The sequence below is a fragment of the Gopherus evgoodei genome, chromosome 15 (genome assembly GCF_007399415.2).
Source record: "Gopherus evgoodei ecotype Sinaloan lineage chromosome 15, rGopEvg1_v1.p, whole genome shotgun sequence".
Lineage (NCBI taxonomy): Eukaryota > Metazoa > Chordata > Testudines > Testudinidae > Gopherus > Gopherus evgoodei.
In genome coordinates this window covers 20,663,569-20,689,047 of record NC_044336.1, presented here as the reverse complement: position 1 = coordinate 20,689,047, position 25,479 = coordinate 20,663,569, and the positions used below count along the sequence as shown (strand labels likewise).

Sequence of the window (25,479 nt, the reverse complement as noted above, 5' to 3'; positions counted from 1 at the left end):
ATTACTCAGTTTCACAATCAAAGGACTTTCATAATCTGCCCATTTCTTCTAGTTGCCATCCCCACCCTATTAGCTCAGGATACACCCAGTCTTATTTGAGTTAAGCTTAAACCAACTAGCCCTCATCCAAAGCCAAAGTCTCAGACACCAAGTAAAATGTTCAACCGCACCTATCAGAACAGATGAGACAGCAAAGAGTTGTGAGCATACTAGAGACCATGCCCTGTGTCTCCTAACTAGCCTTCCTACTGGCATTATATTTACACTGAACAAGCATGATTTGTTTTTAATTTAGTAACAACCTTGGTAGTGCATCTGAAAATTTTAATTACTTACAGGGACATTAGCAACCATAAGAACTGTAATGGATTTACTTGCTTTTTAGTTTTAAGAGACTCTTTCACTGTTAATTTGAAAATTAATCCTGTTCAGGCAAGTATGTAAAATGTTCACAGAAAGACATTCCTATCAACCACCTACCAGCACATATACAAAAAAACCATAGTGTGTTTAATTTGCAAATTAAAAAATAGTTAGCATTATTCTGAGAGCTTCTGGAATCATTTTTACTATCACACCAAAAAAGCATGTCAATGGCTAGTCTGTCATAAAACTTTCTATATTTAGTATTCACTACTGCTCGTGAGAGATGTTCTTTAGGATGAACATGCAATCATTGTTCTCACTATGCATAGTCCTCTACTGAAATAGCAGCACCAGTGTATGAGGATTTCATGGTTAAACAGTGCAGTCACATTACCAACAGTCATAGAATGATTTATAGCAAATATGCTAACAGCTTGAAAAATCTGCTCAAACCTACTAACACAGGGAGTCTAAGTCAGAAATTAAATTAAAAGACAGGGTCTGACAGCAGGGCCCTTAGAGAGCACCCATGCATCCCCATTCTATACATCATCTATTTGAAGTTGTGTATAGTGTGCTTCCCATTAGATGTTGTCCATAGGCTATACGGGGGAGGAATGGATCATTAGGTGTCTGAAGCTAGACTACAGCACTATGCATTCCTTCCCCCAACCCTCATCATCTGCCAGGCCCTGGGGAGCAAACAATGATTTCTTTTGCTTCTGTTCTCACCACAGGGTATGGAGGGGTCCTTGATCTCCTTGTTGCTTCCATGATAAAGCATTACAGTAGAGGCAACAAGTTGAAAGATTCCCGAGGGAATAAACAGAAGATGAGTATTCCCAAATGGAATCAGGGCAGCAGTGGGACTAGCACTCTTCTTTGAATATTCCTCTTCAAATCCACAAAAAAAACACTCAGAACTATTCCTAGATCAAGGGAGCAAGACGCATTCACCAAAACAAAATCCTATTTCTCACTGACAAATAGTTTTTCAAATCCAGAGGCTACTAACCATAATTTAAGTGTATTTTGGAACAATTTCCAGGCCAAGTAAAGTATACAAAATGTTCAGAGAGCATAAATGTCTGGAGATACAACTACCAATACTAAAATACAGATCTTAAGTGAGCTGAACATTTTTTGAATAATATAAAAAGGTCATTAATAGAATATGTGTTTCTTTAAAGTTGGAAATATATGTTTTAAAATAAAATATTTTGAAGTCATCTTTTACTTATCTGCATGGAACTGAGTTCGGGTATGTAAGAGTTAATAAATAAATATCTAAAGCACGGTAAAGAACACAGCTTCCTGTTCTAACTGAAGGAGAAACAGAACCACGACTCTGGTCTTGTAGTTCAAGAACTCTTAACTTTTTGTGAAGTTAAGGCTGCACATATTATACATACAGATATTTACAATTGTAAATCATTAGCAAAATAAGATTATTTCAATTCATCTTTAAAGATCTAGGTATAGCATTTTCAGTCTCATTTCTGGACTATATTTTATATCAATGAAAACATTCTTCCAACTTTGTGGAACCTCGAAATATTAATTTAGCATTTCTTGGGTTTTGTTGTTCCACTTCAAATTCCCAAGAAAACCTGAAGAATTCCATATGGATGCTTACTTAAAGAGAACAACAACCCTACTTTTATCTTTTAATAACTGTTTAAAAGCACGACAAAGACTTTAAGCTTTTAATAGAATCTGCATGTACTCAGTGAAAGTCTGCAACATTTTATTGCTTAGTATTAATGTCACAAAGCACTTATCTAAAGTACACATGAGAAGGTACACATTTTTCTATTGTAAAAAGTAAAAATATGTAAGTATTGTGCTAGTGGGATAGTTGAGCTCAAAGCAATTAAAAATACTGTACCAACATCTGGGATTTTAATATATGGCAAATCTATTCAGCTCAAGTGTACCCCCAATACTGAACTTCAGAGGTTTATTATACATTATAATCTAGTATAATGAATTTTAACAGACATACCATTTTTATGGAAGAAACCAGTAAATGTGAGTTGCAGATGGGCAGACAAGCTAAACAGGAAAAAAAAGTTGTTAGAATAAATAGGTATTTTTGCCTCAAAAAAATCACAGGTAATTCAGTACATTATTCCTCAGAATCAATCTATAACCAGAATCAGATCTATAATCAATAAGTGAATAAATTGTCTCCTATTCACTTAGTAACTTCCAGAGCTTCAGCATATATAATATAGGAGCTGGATGCAAATTTTAAGACAAACTTCTTTGCATATAGAAAGGTACCCCTGCGTGGATCAGCATTTTCAGAAGGCAGAGGGTTTGACCACTACCTTAGGCCTTGGCTTACACTGGCACTTTACAGTGCTGCAACTTTCGCGCTCAGGGGTGTGAAAAACACACCCCGAGCGCTGCAAGATACAGCACTGTAAAGCCTCAGTGCAAACAGTGCCGCAGCGCTGGGAGCACGGCTCCCAGCGCTGCAAGCTATACCCATAGAGGATGTGGAGTACGTGCAGTGCTGGGAGAGCTCTCTCCCAGCACCGGCACTGCAACCACACTCGAAACTTTAAAGCACTGCAAGTGCAAGTGTAGCCATACTGTGTATGAATACTCAGTGCCTGAAGACAAGGTTTTGAGGGTGTATTTTGTAATATACTACACACAAAATCTATGCTAAAAGAACATTCTGATTGAAATGTCAGGCACTCAAAAGTTAGGAAGTGATAGAATTAGAGTTGCCTGTGCATAGCACTATGATACAGTCTTCTATTACATAGTACATACTATATTTTCCCCACAGGGCCCCAGCATTAGTGCACAGGATGAATCTGCTCTGGGAATGAATCAGGGCTGTGTAAAAAGAGAGGCTGCTATCTGTAAAATCCCTACTTCATTTGCTGAAGTTAGAAGACGTGGTGTATAAGGTGGGGGACTGCAGGAACAGAAAGGACTGTCTCATGGTTATGGCAGTTGAAAGCCATCCCAACCGCCCTGTCACTCTTCTGTCACCTTGACTCCAAGTCCCAGCCCTGCTCCCCTAAACAGTCTCAGCCTTCCATATCCCCCTCCCCCAAACCTCCCCAGACTCCTTGTCATAATTTACTCCATTCTTTCTTCCCAGTCTGGCTTTTGTCTCCGCTGCATTCCAATCACACTGCTTCCTCCTCCAGCCTGGGTTCCAGCAAGGTGGTTAATTGAGTGACATGACAGGCTCCCTGCTCACAGTTCCACTGGCCAGCTCCAGCCCACAGCAGCCATTACAGAGAAAATCTGGTTCTCTCACCTGTAGCCCTGGGCTAAGCATACTCAGTCACTGTGGCAATGGCGTGTGCAACCTGGTGAGCACGAGGAGCTGTGAGAGGCTCAAGCATGCGCAGTGAGATTTAGCTGCTAAAATCCAAGAAGTCTCTACTAAGCACACGTGACCTACAGTTTTTCAAAGGCTGCTTATAACTATTTTCATGGGCTAGCAAAAGGCACAATTCTGAAGTCAGGTAAAATTATTTGCAACTGAAAATCGGATCTTATGACAACTGATGGTCAACCTTAATAGGTGGGACTAGCAGCCCCACCTTTAATACACATAACCTCCCACACGCGCAGTTAATGGTTTGATTACTGTGTATTTTATATTACTGTAGTTTATTACACAGATCATCCTACTTTTCGTATTATACTACTTTAAGATTTGACTACGCTGAATTTACTAAACTCAGAATGAGGTAATTTAATAGTATTTGGATAGGTTGAATAAATGAAAATGAAATTATTCCAGAAATAGCTGTCACTCTATGACCAGGGGTTAAAATCTGAATATGCTTAAGTCCTCTACATACAGAATCTATAATATTTGATGAAATATTGTTCATATTGGATAGTGCCCCATATAAGTCACAACAGCATTCAAATCATTTAATTTGAGGGCAGCTGGAATCCTAAATAACTTCACTCAATTTTTTTTTCCCCCCAATATGGCCTGTGAGGCTCCAGAACCATTTATGAACCAGCAGAATAAATAAAATTGACGTGTTTTAAAAAAAATAAATCAGATTTAAATTGAATTTTTATTTACCTTTTCCCCCACAACTATTTAAAGTTAAATTTGAAATTTTGATAATCTATGTTAGGTCTAAACATACTATAATATTAAGCAATACATACTTGCTGCCAAACTTTTAATGAAAATCAAACCACTGAACTAGTGGAATCATTGGTTAAGCAACTAGACCAGAGTTTTGCTGAAGTGCTAAACCAGCTTTTGACAACAGCAGCCTCTTCTGCAGTTGCAGAGAGAATATATTTTTCATTTCAGTTATTCAGCTCGTTCAGTTCTGTGACTATGTCACTCAAATTAAAAACTGACGGGAAGCTGAAAAAGCAGGAAAGCTTGTTTTCCCTCTTTCAACGTATGAATAAACCTAGGTGTTAGAGGATGACATCTATTTGTCCTAAAATACTGAAGGACATGGTGACAGAAATATTCAGTTCAATTCACTAACTACAGATAATACTTGCTTAGTTTTAAATGCAGAATATATTTTGATAATTGTTTTATTTTTATGCACCCGGTATACTTAAAGTAGTTTTAATAAAAAAAGCTAGTTTTGTGCACTTTAAAATTCTAATTTCCATCCAAGTATAGCTGACAATCACAAGTAAAAAAATCTAGTAAAGAAACATATCATTCAGCATTTTCTACATAAACAAAAATCAAGTATCTAATAGAAGTTATTTAAGAAAGAGAGAGAGAGACACACACACACAGATACTCCAGGTTAGCAAAAATACTACCATATTTAGTGTTAAAGGCTAATTTCACTGTAAATCAACATGTTTTAACACTTCTCTTTAGAAAATAATTTTAAAATTGCAAAAAAAAATTAAAAATAGGTTTAAACCAAGATTTCCTGTTTGATTAATGCCTTTGAGTTAAAAAAAATCAAATCGACCCTAGAACAGACTTTTCTAGAGGTGCTTTGTCAGTGCATGACAAGTATTTTCCTGAATTCTCAAACTATTGATGTTTTAATAAGTACCCCAATTGCTTTAGTATTTACAAGACAATGCTTGCACTGACTTGTATATTACATCAGAGTGAAAGAATGTTATAGTGCCAGACTGCATTATCATCAGGAGGATGAGGACTTGATTTTATATTTGAAAAGTTAAAGTTAGTAGAGAGAGCAAAGCAAACATTTTGGTGTTAGGCCAAACAGAAATGTATTTTAAACTTGGATATTTTGCTTCAGTAAGGTCACAGAACAATCCTTGGAAACCAGAGATCCATCTGGCTTATTTCAAGTAAGCAATACTTTTACAATACACAATTGTAACCAAAATGAATTAACTGATTAGTGAATAAACTAAACTGTTTAGGTATGATTTACAGAATTCCCAAATAAGCTGATTTCAATGTAGCACATGTGCTTCATAACCAATTTTCAGCTAATATTTTACAAAACTTTGCAAAGCATACTTTCCCTCAGAGGCCTATAAAGAAGAGTGCAAAAAGCACATTTGAATGATTCTCAGTTTGTGAAAAAAGCTTCTTTAATGTTCTGGTTCGTCACGCAGTTACAATCTTTCCACTGTCTGGCTCCCATTTCCATAATTTATAGAAAGCATAAAAATTTCATAAATTAAACACAACCTATAGAAATGTTTTAGCTGATCTTCAGTGCAAAAACTATTGATAAATATAAACCAGCACAAAGAACTAAATGTGACCTGTTCATCAGGATACACCATACCCGATAGCATAAATTACTGTGGACATTCATAAACAGCGTTAATGAAATTCCACCATATTCCTTCCTAAAATACTAAGGTAGTTCAATGTCTTATTTAGGATAGGGAAGAAATTCTAATTTTCATTCACTGGAATTGCACCTAAAACCTCAGAAGTACAATGTATGCTTTAGTGTCTTCCCATCATAATTTCTACCAACTGCTTATATGTTATTCATTTGCTCTATTAATGAATACAGATTTAATATTTTTGGATTGAGAGAGTATGGTGAAGTGTTCTGTACTTATGATATCCATCAAATAAAACTGTGAGGCCTCTACTACAATTCTTGTTCATTAGAGTATAGTGCACCAAATGCTTAATAGTAGCAAAATGGTCACAATGTCAAGAATCTCAGAATACTGCTGGAACCAAAATGTATAATCACCAGCAAAATCTTTAGGGGTCTGCAATTGAAACTATTAAGTGCAATTGTAATTACTGAGATATCAGATACTTAATGAAAGGAGCAGTGTTTATTGCATATGTTAGATGTCTGCAATATTAACAGATGAAAGGGAATCCAACCCTTCCAATCTGGTATAGAAAGTAAACATAGGAAACTAAATTAAAATACAAGTCTGCATGAATTACTGATTTGAGGATTTTTACTTTCAGTTCACCTATACAAGTCAAATTCAAGTGAAGTATATATTGTGCACATTCCAAAACGCTGACAGTTAATGGGACAGATATCAACTTACTTTCAAAGAAGTGTGATTTCTTTTATCAGCTACTGTCACAAAACACTAATTGAGTGATGAGATATTTTTAAATTGTTTACTTTTTGCGTTTCAGAGTTCTCTGCAAGCCGTCAGTTTCACTCTCCCTCTCAAGTCTGAGTCTTTCAGTACAGCAGAAAGCAGCTTTATAAAAACAGGAGTATAGCTATAAACTTACAGTAAGTTGCTCAGGATAGGTATAGGATGTGCAACTATTTTTAGCTATTTAAGAGCCACTTTCATTTTCTTAAAGTTTCCAATGTTTTATACCTGAGCTGTTTAAAGTTGATTTGCACTGTAATTTGTTATGAAGTCAGTCCAGATACACTTCTTTGGAAATCAATTAAGCTATTAATTGGATACAGAAAACCAAAATAAAATTATGTTTCAGAGACCTTTTGCCTGCTGTTGGCCATTATGTCAATAACTGATTGTGGTTTATGGAGACAACATACTAGTTACCTGAATATCCGTTTTTCTACAACCATCACAATGTCAAAATAAGCAGAAGTGTGTCACTCCAAGTTTTAGATTTGCTATGTTGAACTTTGAAGTTTTCCAATTATGATATCAGACCTTGCCAAGTAAGAGCTGACATCTCAAATACTTCTACTGGAGCAGGAAGATGCACAGCTTACTCTATTTTAAACGTCTGCTGCACAAGATCAAAATGGAAACAAAATAAAGCTAATACTCTAAAGCAGTGCTGGGCAACTGTGGCCCAGGATGGTAATCCACTGGCAGGCTGCAAGACAGTTTGTTCACACTGATCATCCGCAGGTACGGCCACCCACAGCTCCCAGTGGCTACGGTTCCCCATTCCCGGCAACAGGGAGCTGCAGGAAGCAGCGCAGGATGCAGAGACATGCTGGCTGCCACTTTCCCGCAGCTCCCGTTGGCTGGGAACCAGCAAACCGTGGCCACTGGGAGCTGTGGGCAGCTCTGCCTGAGGATGGTGAATGTAAACAAACTGTCTTGCAGCCTGCCAGTGGATTACCATCCTGGCCACTGGTTCCCCACCACTGCTCTAAAGGATCCAAATGCTTTTAAAAAAAATTAGATTCAAACCTTTACACTCTTTAGAAATTTTTAGTTCCACCTACATGAATCTACACAAGTATGCTTTTCTTAATGCCACATTTTAAACTCACCTGGTTTGCTTACTTCCACAATGACAAACTGCAAAACTTACTAAATTTAGCTATGCATTCATTAAACCCACCATTTCATTGCTTAATACCATATTTTTTTTCCAAATGCACAGCAATAATTCCCACTGAGCAAGTCAAATATGATGTTCACAATTTAAGATCAGCCTTCTTTCTTCTCTGCATAATTTTTTTTTAATGCTTCTTTAAAGAAAACCCCTCCCCCCACACCCAACAGTTCAAGCACTGCTGAGAGAAACATATAAAATTTTTTAAAATGTACCTATGTGGCTCAGATCAAACAAGAAAGCCTCAGACCAAAGGAGGTTTTCTCTCCCCCAGCCCAGCAGATGAGAATAGAGGGTTATGGTGGAAATCCTGCAATCTTTAATGAACAGCTTTCACTACAACAAGCACCATAATAGAATAAGAAAAGGCCATTAAAGGTAATGAAATTAATAGGGCTGTCGATTAATCGCGGTTAACTCACACGATTAACTCAAAAAAATTAATCATGAATGATTGCAGTTTTAATCACACTGTTAAGTGAAAGAACACCAAGTGAAATGTATTAAATATTTTTGGACGTTTTTCTACATTTTCAAATATATTGATTTCAATTACAACACAGAATACAAAGTGTACAGTTCTCAGTTTATATTATTTTTAATATTTGCACTCTAAAAATGATAAAATAGTATTTTGCAGTTCACCTCATACAAGTACTGAGTGCAATCTCTTTATCGTGAAAGTGCAACTTACAAATGTAGATTTTTTTTTTGTTCTATAACTGCACTCAAAACCAAAACAATGTCGAACTTCAGAGCTTACAAGTCCACATAGTCCTACTTCTTATTCAGTCATTGCAAAGACAAAAACTTATTTACATTTTCGGGACATAATGCTGCCTGATTATTTACAATGTCACCTGAAAGTGAGAACAGGCGTCCGCATGGCATTTTTGTAACCGGCACTGTAATGTCTTTACGTGCTAGATACGCTAAACATTCATATACCCCTTCATGATTCGGCCACCATTCCAGAGGACATGCTTCCATGCTCATGATACTCATCAAAAAACAATAAAGTGTTAATTAAAATCGTGACTGAACTGTTTGGGGGAGAATTGTACGTCTTCTGCTTTGTTTTACCCGCATTCTGCCATATATTTCATGTTATAGCAGTCTCGGATGATGACCCAGCACACACTGTTAATTTTAAAAACACTTCACTGCAGATTTGACAAAACATAAAGAAGGTACCAATGTGACATTTCTAAAGATAACTACAGCAATCGATCCAAGGTTTAAGAATCTGAAGGGATGAGGCGTGGAGCATGCTTTCAGAAGTCTTAAAGAGCAACACTCCGATGCAGAAACTATAGAATCTGAAAAAGAATCATCAAAAAAGAAAGAAAGTCAACCTTCTGCTGGTGACATCTGACTCAGATGGATGTCTCTACTGCTTTGGATCGTTAGCGAGCAGAACCTGTCATCAGCATGGACGCATGTCCTATGGAATGGTGGCTGAAGCATGAAGGGACATATGAATCTTTAGCACATTTCACAGGTAAATATCTTGTGACAGTGGCTACAATAGTGCCATGTGTGTTCTCACTTTCAGGTGACATTGTAAACAAGAAGCAGGCAGCATTATCGCCTGCAAATGTAACCAAACTTGTTTGTCTGAGCATTTGGCTGAACAAGCACCAGGACTGAGTAGACTTGTAGGCCTGTAAGTTTTAGATTGCTTTATTTCTGAATTCAAGTTTTTATTTATTTATTACACATAATTCTACATTTCTAAATTCAACTTTCATGAGAAAGACAATGCACTAGAGTACTTCCAATGGGGGAATTGAGAAAAATATTTTTTTTTACAGTGCAAATATTTGTAATAAAAATAAATATAAATATAAAGTAAGCACTCTACATGTTGTATTCTGTGTTGTAATTGAAAGCAATATATTTGAAAATGTAGAAAACATCCACAAATATTTAAATTAACAGTATTCTATTATGGTTTGATCATGCGATTAATCTTTTTGATTGCTTTTTTTCCCCCACAGCCCTAGAAAATAAGTTTATTTTATTAAGAGCACTGTAAAAGTAAATTACAGAGTTCTAAAATACAGGCACTTCAATATTTAAAAAGTTGCTAAATTCATTCAATGAAAATTTTAATTTCTTCTCGTAAAGACCAGGAATAAAGGAACCTGTGAAAGCAGCAAGAAGAGCAGAAACTAATCACATGAAAAATGAGAATATTACAGTCAGAATCTTAATAAATAAAGACCATGAAAATCTTCTCCACTGCTTAAATATAATTTTCATGGATCAGTTGCTGACACTGCAACTCAGTTAAGCACAAGTTTGTTTTTATTTTTTAAAAGCTAACGAAGACGCTTAAGATTCTTGAAATATGAACAGTAGCAATACTGGAAGTCTATCCCAACAGAAAGCCAGATTCTTGTAACCTTGTCTTTTATGCTCTCAATTTCTTATATTTTGCATGTACTCAAACTATTAGAGTGCATATACATCAAATATTAATTGGATGCTACATTGCACTCATGTGGCAGGGTACTGTACCTTGTAATAATCACTCCCTTTTATCCTGTTCCCTCATTGACAGCCATACATGACTTATTGATAAAAATATGAGCAGGTAATACCTGTGAGACTCTTGCTCTCCCTTCATTTTCTCTACTTTTGATAACATGTCATCTACTTTGAACGTTTTCCTGTGGAAAAATAAAAGGCATGAATAGTAGGTAATTTTCATTTTAGAGGTATTTTCTTTATATACAATATTAACTGAAATAAAAATTCTGATTCTACTAAACAAATTTCACTATACACATCCGCTTCTTCAAATACTGGTTTAACCTGCTGTTCTAATTTCTCCCTCCTAAAAGAGGTCCAAGAAGTCAAAGACAACTGCTTGAAAAGCTGCACCTCAGTATCATAATCACAGGACTAATTACTAAACTATCAGAAATTGAAATTATAGAATTTTGTAGAGCAACACAATTTAATGCTAAGACACTCTTCAATATCAACAAGACAGCTAGATAGGAGCCCATTCAAACTTTGGTACAAATGTTTTACTAAAAATGACATTTAATATTATTTAGAAAAAAATCAACCTCCTTACACTGACTGCCATGCCAACTATCAACATAAACATCTTCTCTCAGGTTGTCCCAAATCAATCATATATAAGGATTAGAAATATGGTTACTATGTGGCAGAAGTGGGTCTATTTATATTTAATTCTTGAAAGATTATTTCTTTCCTCAGCACGGTGAATTAATGAACCTAATATAAAAGTGACATTCACTAACTCGTTTTCCTCTGAATATTTTTCAGAGGAAAATGAGTTTACAGCTTAAGGAATAATCACATTACATGTTTTCCCCTGTAAGGTATTAACATCAGCTTATTTATCCTTTTCTATCTTATATGATACAGTATTCAGCAATGGGTATTAAGCTGTAAACAACATTCAAAGGCAAAGGTTATTCAAAATTTGTCAGAAGTAGTCCTCCAATTCTCTTTAATAGGAAGACTGAAGTTCCATCCTGGATTCCAGCAAGGTTCTTTAGATTGACTAGTACTAGACTCTCAAGATAAATGCACTTATCCACACACTAACAGCAAATGCAGCCCCGCCTTGCATTTCTCTTCCTAGTCTAAGCAAAACAGATGGAGAAGAAAAAGGAACGTTTTTCTGCCCGATATAAGGTCTCTTACCATAAAACAGGGAGTGAACATGAAAGGTTTGTCTACACAAGGTTTGGGGCGTTTTTTTGGCCAGAAGCCCATGGTCAAACCAACAGTCCAGACAGGGCTTCCAGCAGACACCATATTAACTACCAAGTTGTGTAACTCTGTACAGAACAAGTCTACATGGCACAATAGTTAGAGCTCCAAGTAAATCTTATTGGTATGTCTGCACTCATGCCCTTCCACTGCTACCACCAAAGAAGCTGACCAGGTGGTTATCAACAGTGGGATATTTATGGCAAAAGCCTAAGCAACAAGAGATCAGGGTATAAAATCAGAAAGTCATTTTAAAGCAATTAAATGAGCACTTTCTAGCTCTAAGCTGATGCACAATAGAGATGCCTTTATAAAAATAGACTGGTGTGTAAACTGATTGAATCCTCATCCCCAAAGTCACAAAAAATATTCCCTTCAATGTTATAGGTTACACCAACGTAACCTTACACCAACAAGATTTTCCACATTTAGATTTAGAAAAGGCAATACTTGCATTTCTGGTAGTCTTGTTTTGCTGACATTTCACTGACATTAATTTAGATATTTGTAGATTTAAAATGTAATGTGAAGAAGGGAGACCAAAACATTAATTAAAAGGTAAGTGTGACCTGGCAGCTTATCAAACTGTTATTTCGATTCTTAAATGAACTATAACTACTTTATTCAAATCTTACTGATATTCAAATAGCATTTTAAAAAAATAAAGGTCTGCTATTTCAAAATCTACCACCAACGGGGCCAAATGCAATATTTACTATACAGATAAGTGTACAAATACCCTGAAAGTTGCCTTCACATCCATAATTTTTATTTTGATAACTTGCAAGTATGGTTTAATGCTATAATCTCAATATAAGCCTTTTATTAACTTTAGCATAGTTTATCCTACTCCACTGCAAATTTCTCATCTCATACTTCCTTTCTTTCTCCAGTTGCCTTTCTGAAACATTTACAAATTTACCTTCAATTCAATTAATTTATTAAGAAGCTCTACATTGGCAGTGTCATATTACAATGTTGCCAGAAATAAAGCTATTTAACACTTTATGAAGTTCCAGCTTGTACAAAATTTCAGTTGCTCAGGTTTTGATTTATGTTAAGCTGCTCACTTATTTGAGTGTTTAGCTAAAAATAGATTCATATTACTAGCAAAACCACAACAAAGTGATAATATTGGTCAAGCAACTCTCTACAAACTGACTCTCTCTCATGCTGGTGACATTGGTTAGAAAAGCAAACCACTATTTTTTTGGAATAATTAATTCTAGACCATGAAACAGGACATGGTCCTCTCAAACTAAGGCTCGGTAATAAAAGCAACTTTTTTCAACAGTGATTCAACTATACTTACTAAGTAATAGTCACCACATTCTCAGGTGAGAGATTACCAAAACTAGCACTGATATATTAAGCTTTGGGGGAAGAGCTTTTTGTTTTTCATTTTTTTAAAAGAGGAATTAGTTAAAAAAACCCACAACCTTGAAACCAAGAGTAAAGAAATTAAAATTAATCAGATTTGGCATGTGTGTTACTTAAGCATACCTTAACTTGTAATAATTAAAATCAGCTACTATTCTGAAGAATAGCACAAGTACAATCTTTAGAATGGTCCTAGGGATTATCTGGAATTACAATCCAGTGACCTTACATAATACCAGATAAAATAGTTATTACTTTTTTTATTACTGAACACCTAGGTGAACATAAGGACAAAATAGCATAACTACTATAAATGAAAAATTCTCTCTCCAGTGCACTATAATTCTTTAGCATATCAACAAGATACTGGATAAAGAGAATCAGTAAATTTATTTCTACTTTCAAGAAGCCTTTGACAGAATCTATTAAGAAAACTAAGGCCTTGACTACACTTGGAAATAGTCCTTGTTTGGCAAAGAGTGAAGCAGCACCATTACTAACTCAAATGTGGACAAGGGCATGCAAGGTTTATATACAATCAAGATTTACCTCTACATGTAATTGGGATTTCAAGCAGTGAGAATGCCCTTGTCTACACTGGTACAAGCCAATACCAATTGTTGAATGAGGGCTATTCCTCACCATAGACAAAGTTTTAGCAATCATGGCTCAAGAGCAAAGTTATGTCATTGGTTAAAAAAATGGCTAAGTGACAAAGCAAAGGAATAAATGGTCAATTTTCAAGACATCAGAAGGTTAATAATGAGATGACCCAGTTAGCTGTACTAGGACTGATGTTTAGTATATTTATTAAAGATGGGGAAAAAATTAAATAGTGAAGTAGCAACATTTGCATATGACAAAAGTAATTTCTCTCTTGCATTGACTACTCTGGTAATTCTGAGAGATTAAACGCAACTGGTGAAGGAGCAATATGATAAATGAAATGCAATGTAGTGCATATTTAAAATTATCTAAACTCTTAACACATTGTTAGATTTTAAATTATAGAACTCAGGAAAAAGAAAGTATCCACTCAATACAAAGAGAGAGGCAAAAAAACAAAACATCAGGGTGCTTAAAAATGGGATAGAATGTAACTTTGAAATATGCCATATACATATAATCACTATAATATCCATGATATAACTTCATTTTAAGTACCGTTCTGGTAATCCTATCAAAGAGAGCAAAAAACAGAAGGGGTCCAGAGATAGACAGACAATGACTAGTCATGGAAGACTTCCATAAAAGGAAAGTGAGAGAAGAGTAGAACTAGGTTTGTGTCATGTTGGACATTACATAACATGATAAGCACAGCTGAAATATCTGAAGACTAAAATATGTCACATTGTCATTGCAATGATTTTGTCATACACTGAAAATCTTGCAAGTTATCACCATTTACTGATGCTTGTGTCTCCCCCCCAGTCAAGCAGCACACATTTAACAATAAGAATAAAAATGGTAGTGTGCCTCAATATTAAAGCACAAGTTTCTCCAAACGTCTTTAATATTAATGTTTTCATAATAAGGACTGCTAACCAAAACCGACTTAGCAGTCCAAGTTGATAGGATAAGTGGTCACCCTTCTGCACTAAATAAATCATTACAAAACACAAAATACGTATTTAATTAAATACCAGTTTATCCTCAATATACATATATGTAACAACAGTATGACTTTTTGGGTACTTTTTTCCCAAAAAAAGGTAAATTTTTAACACTCACTACAAAACTTCAAAATAGTTTGAAAACTAGAAAAATTCATGCTGTCTAAACTACTGCTTGAGTGAACAGGAAAAATCAGTTCTGTTAAAAAAAATTAAAAAATCCAAAAAAACACCACCCACCAAAACCTTAATTTTTGCTGGACTACAAGCAAAATGGACTGCATTTTGCTTGTAATAAAATGCAAAATGGATTGATCCTTAATTACATCAAAGCAAAGCTTTATTGAAAACTTCATTTCTGACACGATAGTTTCTCTCCCCCTGAATGACCTATGGTGTAAGTGATTTAGTTATAATTTGTCTGGCATTTTTTGAGATATTTGAGAGACCAGGGATATTAAGAGTGGAGATGATTATTATTGTGGTATGTAAATATATCACATGCAGTTTCAGATGTTGCTTTATATTGTATATTCTATATTATTGTAAATACCCAGAGCAATTAATAGGCTTTTTAAATATAAAAAAATTGCTAAGCATAAAAGTCACTTGATAAAATGAAGTATTTACTATATATGCATTGTGATTTATAATAGCTTTTCCATAAGTACCATTTATCAAGAAATGATGAACCCACTAAAATTTTCATGCTCAAGCTGTGTACACAAATTTTCCACATAAAAGCCTCAGTCAATGAGATTTTCCACTCCCTCCTTCATAAAGGAAACATCCTTTCAAGCTTCTTGCTACCTGCAATCATAGTGTCTGATGTAAGGAGTAGGTAGTACATAATGCTCTTAGTAAGAGCTTAATTGGTTGTACAGATTCCTGTTGAATAAACAGTGGCAATAAGGGTCTGGCCTACATGTTTGCCAGTACAGATATACTGGCAGAGGTATATATCAGCAATTCTCCCATTGGAGATGCCATATACACCAGCAAAATAGTTCTATTAAACCAGTTCTTTGAATGAAGTAAGTTATACTGGCAAAAGGACTTTTTTGCAGATATAAAGTGCATGAACACTAGGGCTTCTGCCAGCATAGTTATGTTGGTCAGGAAAGGGGGAAAAAGTCACCACTCTTAATACACACTGCTATGCTGGCAAAAGTTTAAGTATAGATCAGGTCTAACAAGAGACCCACCAGCAAGATTTAGGGGAAAATGAATTTGTGGATAAGCATCTTTAGCAGTTTAAAAATATTTCCCTTGAACATTCAGAAATACCGTGTAAATCTACTTCATCAGTTGTATTACATTTGTTTTCTTTACAAAGTAAACAGTATTAACAAGCTTTGCCTCTCCATTTTTCCTATATCTAATTACTGACTTGATTTCAATGGAGCAGATTACTTTCAGAAAACCTGAACTTATAGTTATTATAGATGAAATGACCACTAACTATTCACTACATATGGAAATAACAGCTGACAAAGTAGATTTCTAGACTTTAAAAGATGGTATATTTTAACCATTCATGAAGGTTAGTAAAGATAAATATTTGTTTCAAACAGAGAATCTGGGCATTACTTATCCAGCTGAGGAAATTGAAATTTCCTATTATGGAAGACAGCAGCAAATAATGCTTAATGTACATGCAAAACACCACTTGTGGTTGCTTGGCAACAAACAAGAGGCATCTGAAAAAAAAAAACCAAGTTTCAGGTAATGAGGGGAGACATTTTAACTATACAGAATGAATGCACATGACAATTTTCACAACACAAATCTGTTTTTGCATACTGTATAGTTTGCTTGGTATATCCGGTAGATACCAATATGATTTAGGCTGAGACATGGCAGTCTTTGGTACAGGATAGGTTGCTTGAATAGCCATTGGAGAACTTGCTGGAAAAGAAGAACGGCAGTTTGAAACTATGAGCTGGCCCCCTAACCCCAAAGCAGTCTGAAAAAACAGTGAACATTATTTCTTAAAGTCTGGCTTTGCACCAATTCAGAACAATTAAGGGGGAAAGTCAAGATAAACTATCCAAACCACTGCAGTAACTGTCATGAGAAATAAAATTTTTAAAAAAGTAGCTACAAGTTAACTCATGACAGGAAGTCAGAACATGCACTCAGTTCATCCCCTATTCGGAGACACTAACGTCCTTTTAAGAAGAAACAACAGATTGTAGGTGCAGATTTAAAACAAAACAAAACAAAAAAATCCACTATCTTCAATTCACTGGCAATAAGTGGAAATGACTTCTACAATCCTAAAGGGCAAGGAAATTACATTAAATGCTGATTATTAACTAAAACAAAATATGAGAATGCGAAATACAGCCTTACTCACAGAATTTGCACTTCACATTTTTTGTTGGATCTAATACAAGTCTATCCTCATTGGATGCCAATTTTATTTACTGCCTACACAACCATTTGCTGCCTATACAACATCCACTCAATGTGAAGCAGCAGTTAAAAAAGTGAACAGAATGTTAGGAATCATGAAGAGATACATTATAAGACAAAGTATCATATGGCCTTTATATAAATCCATGGCACACCCACATCTTGAATACTGCATGCAGATGGGGTTGTCCCATCTCAAAAAAGATATATTGGAACTGGAAAAGGTTCAGAAAAGGACAACAAAGTATTAGCGGTATAGAACGGCTTACGTATGAGGAGAGATTAATAAGATCAGGACTCTTCAGCTTGGAAAAGAGAAAACTAAAGGGGGATATGATAGAGATCTATAAAATCATGCATGGTGTGGAGAAAGTAAATAAGGAAGTGTTATTTACTCCTTCCCATAACACAAGAACTTGGGGTCACCAAATTAAATTAACAGACAGTAAGTTTAAAACAAACAAAAGGAAATATTTTTTCCACACAACACAGTCAATATGTGGACTCCTCACTAGAGGATGTTGTGAAAGCCAAGACTGTAACAGGGGTCAAAAAAACTAGGTAAGTTCATGGAGGATAAGCCCATCAACGGCTATTAATCAGGATGGACAGGGATGATGTCCCTAACCTCTGTTTGCCAGAAGGTGGGAATGGGCAACAGGGGATGGATCACTTAATGATCACCTGTTCTGTTCATTCCCTCTGGGGCACCTGGCATTGGCCAGTGTCAGATGACCGGATACTGGACTAGATGGACCTTTAGTCTGACCCAATATGGCCATTCTTATGTTTTTAACTATTCCTTAAATACCCGCCATTACAAATGTTCCAGTCCACACTAATACTTTTTTCAAGCAATTCAAACGTTAAAATATCTTAATGGATTAACTAGTAAAACTTTTGCCTGCTAACTATCAATAGAATAGTGAATGATTTGCTGTTTGACTATGGAAATAATTCAAAGTATTTGTAATTATAACCACCAAACATTTTGTGCCTTTCATCCAAAGAACTCTAAGCACTTCAGTCTTCAACTATAGAACTGCAGATATCCAGAAACCCTGTACTGAATCATATGCAACCCAATGCAACCCAATACAACCATTTTAAAGATATGGCTCTAGAGCCTTTATATTTAAAAAAATCTTTGTTAAAATTAATACTTTAGTGCAGTCAAAGATAAAGCTCAACAGCTTTCAAAACAATTACAGAAAAGTAGTACTGATTTACTTTCATACATAAGTAGCTTAAAGCAGAATTCCCAACATGCTCATTTAGCTAACTAACCTGGCAGTGTTCTTTAGAAAAACATACATTGATTAACTAAATCAGAATTTAGATCATATTCATGCAATAAAGCCTAATTGGTTTTATAATCTTGGAAATTGGGCCTTCATCCATCTATCTCTTGTCAAAGGTTATTGCCAACAGAAATTTAAACTTACTTTATTGAGAATTTAGGCCCAGATTCCGCACATGCTTAACTTGCATATTTAAGTATTCCTAATGAAGACAATGGGAATATTCTCATGCATAAAGTTAAGCATGTGCTGAACTGTTGGGAGGATGAGGTTCATTGTTACAAAAACAATTCAGTTTATAAACATGAACTTTTTCCCTGCAAACTATATTTCAAAGCTGTGCTGGTGTGAATCTTAACTTCAAAAATGCCTAATGGCTCTCACTACATCGGAAAAGTCCAATTTAAAGTGCAAAATAGAAATGGAGCAATGAGAAAGAATAATCAGTTAACATTCAAATATCACGAATAGCTTTCAAACAGAATAAAATTACCTTTTGATATTTGTTCGGGAGTTTCTGTGGGACATGTACGTGAGAGTTCTGTGCAAAAATATTGGCTGAAAAGAAATGGAAAAATAATTAAAATGCTTAAATTGGAGATTCCTACAAATTCAAAGTGAAGAAATAGACTAAGATCAACAAATTACTTACTGCTATGAGATTCCGGGTACGTAGAAATCTATATATCTGTGTTGGTTCTGTGGGAAAGAAATACACATTATCTGGTGTTTCTTATATTCCACAAAAAAACTAAGCTTACAAGCCAACACTGAAAATATAAAGACAATTCTAAACAGGTTTCACTTAATGTATATTTAACTTTAACAGCACCTATTAAAAACTGTGTGACAACTATAATGTATAAATCATAATTCAGATTAACAGCAGTTTAAATATCCACTTGTTATCTGTATCATGACCAACATTTTATTTAATCTACTACATTACAGCATATAACAACTACAGTATTGGAACTCTGATCTACCTTTGATTTTTCATCAAAAGATGTAGTCCCTGTTGCACCTTAGATCCTTTAGAAGGTGGGCAGAGACAGAAAACTAATAATTATGAAAGCAATCCCAAAGCATTCTTCGACACTAAGCTAGTTTTCTCCCCAACCAATCTATAATGTCTGATATATAACTTAGCCTGCTATTAATGCATCAGACAACTTGAGATTGTTTTACTTTGCTGTAAAGCATGAAGACATCACTTGTGAATAATTACATGCCAAAAGAGTATCTTAATTTAGAGTGGCAATCATGATGACGTATAAAACTTACACATGTACAAAAATGCCTGATATAAATGGGTTTAGGCCAGGACAAAAATATCAGAAAGCTCTCATGTCCACAGGATGGGAAAACATTAACTTTAGTAAATTAACAACCATTTCAGCAGCAAGTTGGCTGTTACCATAACTGGTGATAGTGGGTCTATGGTCTATTACTCTATAATCATGTTGTATGCTAACTTCTTTTTGATATAATGACAGGTAGCCACCAGTCTAGAGACTGAGCCTTGTCTACATAAGAAGATACGCTGGTCAAACTACAGGTATTACTTTAAACCAACTTAATTAAACCAGCTCAAGAGGCTACACAAAACTCTTCTTTCAGTTTAGGTTAATTCAATTAACCATCAGTTTAAGATAAAAAGGTATAAGCCACTTAAACTGAAATAAGAATATTCACCAATTTAACCCAAATGGGAAAATATAGAGCAAACTGGAGTGTGTGAAATGAGTGGAAAATTCCTATACAACTCCTGCATCCCACTGTGTCCCCCACAAGATTATTTTTAAAAGTAAGGGAACCATCTCAATATTTTAGTACAAGTTTTAGCTGCTTATTGTTATATTCCTGACACACCTAATTTGTTCTAGTGACTGGAAGTTATATTGTAATTTGATGAATTTTGAAAATAGCAAATGAACAAGAAAGATCGTGCACTACAAAGAGTATTCTGCTCATTAATGTTCACAAATGTAATCCAGTTTTACTTAAGTAGTCTCAGTCCTGAATTCTGCATATCCCAACTGAAAAACTGAAAGATTTCACTGTGTGTTAATTATAAACTGTGATTATAATTAGGTTTTACTATGCTTAGGACCAAGTTAAAAAACAGAACCGAAGGAAAAAGATTAAGGATGTATCATAGAAAATAAAAATGTTTTGTGGTCATCATTCTTTTAAGAGAATCTTTAACACCTTAGCAACCCAAAAGTAAAAACTAACTACTATGCAGAAAGACATGAGAAAACCAAGTGCAGTCATAGAGATTTAATATTTCATTTAAAAACAGACTATGACTTCATGAATTTAAACTCTGACTTCCTAAAGGAATGAGTGAGGAGTGAAAAAACACACAGTATAACAATACTTTATGAAACACTTTTCCAAGAATACCTATTAAGCCACATATATTCCACAATCCCATCATACTGTCGTCAAAACCAAAAATAAATTACCCTCTTCAATTAGATTACCTTAAAAAAGAAAATCCACACAAGTGTTTATGATATACACAACCGCTAGGTTATACATAAATCCTAGTAATATTTATTGAATTCTTTTCACGTAGTGCTATAAAATTGATTTCACAATTAGACATTCAAGTATACCTTACACAGTATTACTTATTTTTACTCATTACATGCCCAAATTTAAAGCCATCTTCTCGAGTAGTTAGAGCAGGACTAGGAGCAAGTATTTTGGGTTATATTCTGAGCCCTGCCACTGATCACTTGTGAGCCAGAGCAAGTCACTTAATTCTCCTTACATCACTTGACCTAATGCAATATCTACATTCCTTCCATCTGCATTGATGGGGTTAATTAGCAGTTGTAAAGAATTTTTAGTCAATGATCTCAAGACTCCACACAAAAAACATTAAAATGATAGCTACTATGTATTACAAATAACTGCAGTGGTGATGACAAGCTCATCCCAAAACAACCTCTGGATTTAATAATTTATTTTTCCTTCAAACCATGTAGACTGAAGGGCTTGGGGTGCTAGGGCACAATGTAAAAGTTAATTATTACACTGGGTGTTCGCACCAAGCTTTGTATCCTGCATCCAAAGTGAATCTCTGCCTACCTGGAACCACCGGGGGCGGGTGGGGCGGTGACTTAAATTTCCAATTTAAAATAACCCAGTATAATGCTCTTTCGCACAAAGCAGCAAAATTAAGTTAACTGAGTGAGGATCATAATCTTCCCTTAACAGCCTAAGACACAAAAATCACCAAAAAGAGCAATAACCGAAGGAGCGCAAATACCCCTTCCCTCCCTCGCAAGAAGCGTCCTAGGGCTGGGGAAGAGAAAAAATAAAATCAACTTTGAAATCTTCCCTTCTCAACCATTTCCAAGAGGCCAAATTCAACGCCAGGAAGGCGCTTCAGTAGAGAACGGCTACAAATGCGCCGTCCCCCGAAAAGGGGCCCCGAATCTGAAGGAAGCGCCGGCCACTTCGGGCTTACCCGCACCCCAGGATCCCCGCTTCCGCTCCATGCGACGAACCTCTCTAGCCCCCAGACCTTCCTCCCTCCGGTAAGTCCGGCCCAGGGCTCATCTCTCGCCCCCACCCCCCACCCCACGGTGTGATCTCGTTTCCTTGCCCCGACGTCCCCCTTTACCGGCCTCCCTGCGCCCCGTGCTCACCCCCCGAGCCTCCTCTTCCCCCAGCCCCCCTCTCCCTTCCTGCGGCCGCTCCCGGTGCTCACTCTCGAAGGCCTGCAGGAAGAGCTCGTGGTCGGCCTGGATCTGCTCCATCTTCGGCTTCTTCACAGGGGGCAGCGCTGCCGCCGCCGCCGCAGCAGCCGAGGAGGCCGAAGAGCCTCCCGAGTAACCGCTTCCTCCTCCTCCTCCCCCGCCGCCTCCTGGAACACCACCGGATTTACCACCCGGAGTCGCGGCAGCCGCGGAGCCCCCGAACCCCCCGCCGCCGCCTCCTCCTCCGCCACCTCCTCCGGCGGCACCGCCAGCGGAACCCGAGCTGGGCCCCGCGCCTCCACCGTGCTTCTGAGGAGCCATGGGCCTCACCCCAGAGCGGGCCCCGGCGGGCCGGAGACCGAGTGAGGAGGGAGGGGGGCGGCTGGGGCAGGCGGGGTAAGGAGGGGGGAGGGGAAGCACCGAGCTCCAACTCCTCTAAATCTCCTCCGCTCCGTTCTCCTCAGCTCTACGGGCGACCAGCCGAACCCGACGCCGACCCCTTTCCCGCCTCCCCCGCATGCCCATTGGCTCCGCGGATGGCGCCGCACCGGCGGATTGGCCGAAGGTAGTCCCGCCCCTGAGTGACGCAGAGATGGTTCTGGAAGAGTTTGGTTGGTCGGTGCACTTCGCCGCTCGGTGCTTTCCCCCTCCCCCTCCTTTGAACTGAATTCGCGGGAAAGAGCCGCTCGTTCGCTCTCGCTCTGCGAACCGCGGGGCATGGTGGGTAAGCACTGGTTGCCTGCACCCTGGGAGTCGTCGGCAGTGCCTGCGCTGTCTCACGCCTTCTGTGTCCGTCAGCTAGTAACAGCCCCTTCTGCCCGCGAGGCGCCCACTCAGAGCAGCCCCCCAGGCCCTTCTGCCCCCCGCCTGTCTCACCTCGGCCCAATAGGGTCACCCATCCCCTCCAGCCCCCAAACTTCCCCAGCAGCTGCTTCTCTCCATGCTCGTGCCAAATGCCCCCAGCTCTAGCAAATGCCTTCCCACAGCTCTGCTGCCTCCATCCCTAGTGCTGCCCCATAGAGCTAGCAGCCTTTGTGCCCCCAGAAGGACTGCCCCTTCCACCCACCCGCTCCCCGGGCCGTGCTGCTGCCCCACAGCATGGCCTCTGTGAGGTTTAATCGGATTAAGACCATTAAAAACTCCAGAAGAGCCAAATGAAGCTGAATTAGTTGAAATAACTAAATCGGGGCTTGGCTGTGAATAGCCATTGGTTTGAGCATAGGAACTGGATCAGCTCTAGTCTACCTAATCCAATGCCCCCCCGGAAAGTGTTTGAGAAATACTGTTCCTGCCCCTCCAGGAACCGAATATTTCTCTGTTTTCTTTCTTTTTATTTTTTCTCTCCCCTCCCTTTTCTTTGCCAAGAGAGGGAAAAATCAAGCAAAAAGCGATGTTATGTTACTACACTTCTTTCCATATTTACCCATACCAGTACTCATGTATGTACAGTTAGGTGCATAAATTCAGGATCTGGGCTATAAAGAAATCTATAATGCACATCCTTTATGTGATAAAACGAAATATTATCAAAAGATGCATTAAGACAAACTCATTGAAATAAACTGATGCAATTCCACTTTATTTAGTAGTGTTACTCCCACTTACCAGCAATATGGTTGGCTCCGCAAATAAAAGGTTTTCATGGTCATCCAACTCTATTCCCTATCTGTTGAGAAATTAAACATACTGACAGTGATGATATGAGAGAGAAATGCCACCTGGTTAAAAATGTACTACCCAGGAATATAACCTTGAATTTTGATACAGCCAATAACTAGATCCTCAGCTGTTGCATTCATATGGTTCTTTGATTTTTTTTATTGTTAATGTTTATATAAAATAGAAAAGCAGTGTGAAGCATAAACTTGTCAAATTATTGACTCCATGACATCAAGCCCAACAGTGTTAAAACATACAATACGTCACAAGGGAGAATTCTAACTTTATATTGCAAACTGATTCTGTATGATTACCTTTATTGTATTTTAAGAACCAGGGCCGCCCAGAGGATTCAGGGGGTCTGGGGTCTTCGGTGGGAGGTCCTGGGGCAGAAGGACCCCCTCACCGCCGAAGACCCAGAGCGGAAGAAGCTCCGGGGGCCCTGGCCCCGCGAGAGTTTTCCAGGCCCCCAGGAGCGAGTGAAGGATCCTGCTCCAGGGGCCCTGAAAAAGTCTTGTGGGGGCCCTGAAGGGCTCGGGGCAAATTGCCCCCCTTGCCCCCCTCCCCAGAGGCCCCTATTAAGAACTTGTATATATTTGTATAAAAACCTGGCAGGAAGTGTAATACAGAAACAAAAGCTACTGTCTTTTCTTGCTTCTCTTTGCAAAGTCCATGCAATCATTTCAAATGTTTTTCTATAAAACCTTCGTTTTGTTAAAAAAATTGAAAAGCTTTCATTATGAATAACCCTGCAATAAAACTAGTGAATACATATCAAGAGAGTTAAAGGGAATTTTGTTCAATGAGAAGACATTTTTGTTTAAAGTATCCAACAAAGGATTATAAAAATAGATTAAAATACAATTTTTTAATATTGTAAGAATAGACTGATAGTACCCTTTTACCTGGTCACTTTTTTCTCCTTGCTTTTTCGCCTATTCTCTTTTACTCATTTTTAGATAGTATCAGAACATATATTTCCTCTTTCAATTTGTTTGTTAATTTTTTTTAATTACCCTCAGCCATTTTTCTCCAACACCATCCACCTTTCATCCTTTTTTTCTGCGAAATTGTTCCTTTCGTAATTGTTTAGCTTCCTATTTATTTCCTTTCTTATTTGCTCCCATTTTTCGTCAGATGCTGACATTTTCTGTAAACAGTCTTTGCCCCCTCTGTATAATTTATGTTATTTAATGTTCATTTATCTTTTTTCTTATTATTTCATTTTTAATTTTCTCCCATCTGTCAATGTTATGTCTCTCTCTCTCTCCCTCCTTCCTTCCTCCGTGCCCCCAACGGTGACTGTAGGTATTTTGCTGCCCCAAGCACGTCTGGCAGGCTGCCTTCGGCGGCTTGCTTGCGGGAGGTCCCTGGTCCCGCGGATTCAGCGGCATGCCTGCGGGAGGTCCGCCAAAGCCGCAGGCAACCTGCCTGCCGCCCTTGTGGCGACCGGCAAAGCGCCCCCCATAGCTTGCCACCCCAGGCACGCGCTTGGCGTGCTGGTGCCTGGAGCCAGCCCTGCTTGCCTCCATCCCCCTTTG

General features: G+C 37.6%; 1 protein-coding gene across 2 annotated transcripts in view; it reads right to left on the bottom strand.

Moving 5' to 3' along the window:
• SUZ12 (SUZ12 polycomb repressive complex 2 subunit) overlaps positions 1–22,786 on the bottom strand; it is a 53,024-nt gene extending 30,238 nt beyond the window's left edge. The window contains exons 1-5 of one of the 2 annotated variants that reach the window (XM_030534122.1): positions 22,291–22,786; positions 19,216–19,262; positions 19,057–19,121; positions 10,702–10,770; positions 2,372–2,421 (exon numbers count right to left, since the gene is read on the bottom strand). In XM_030534122.1, coding sequence (XP_030389982.1) covers positions 2,372–2,421; positions 10,702–10,770; positions 19,057–19,121; positions 19,216–19,262; positions 22,291–22,600 — 541 coding nt within the window. In that variant the 5' untranslated portion in view covers positions 22,601–22,786. The remainder of the gene's footprint in view (positions 1–2,371; positions 2,422–10,701; positions 10,771–19,056; positions 19,122–19,215; positions 19,263–22,290) is intronic. The other variant, XM_030534121.1, reaches the window with a different exon arrangement.
• Positions 22,787–25,479: the final 2,693 nt, after the last annotated feature.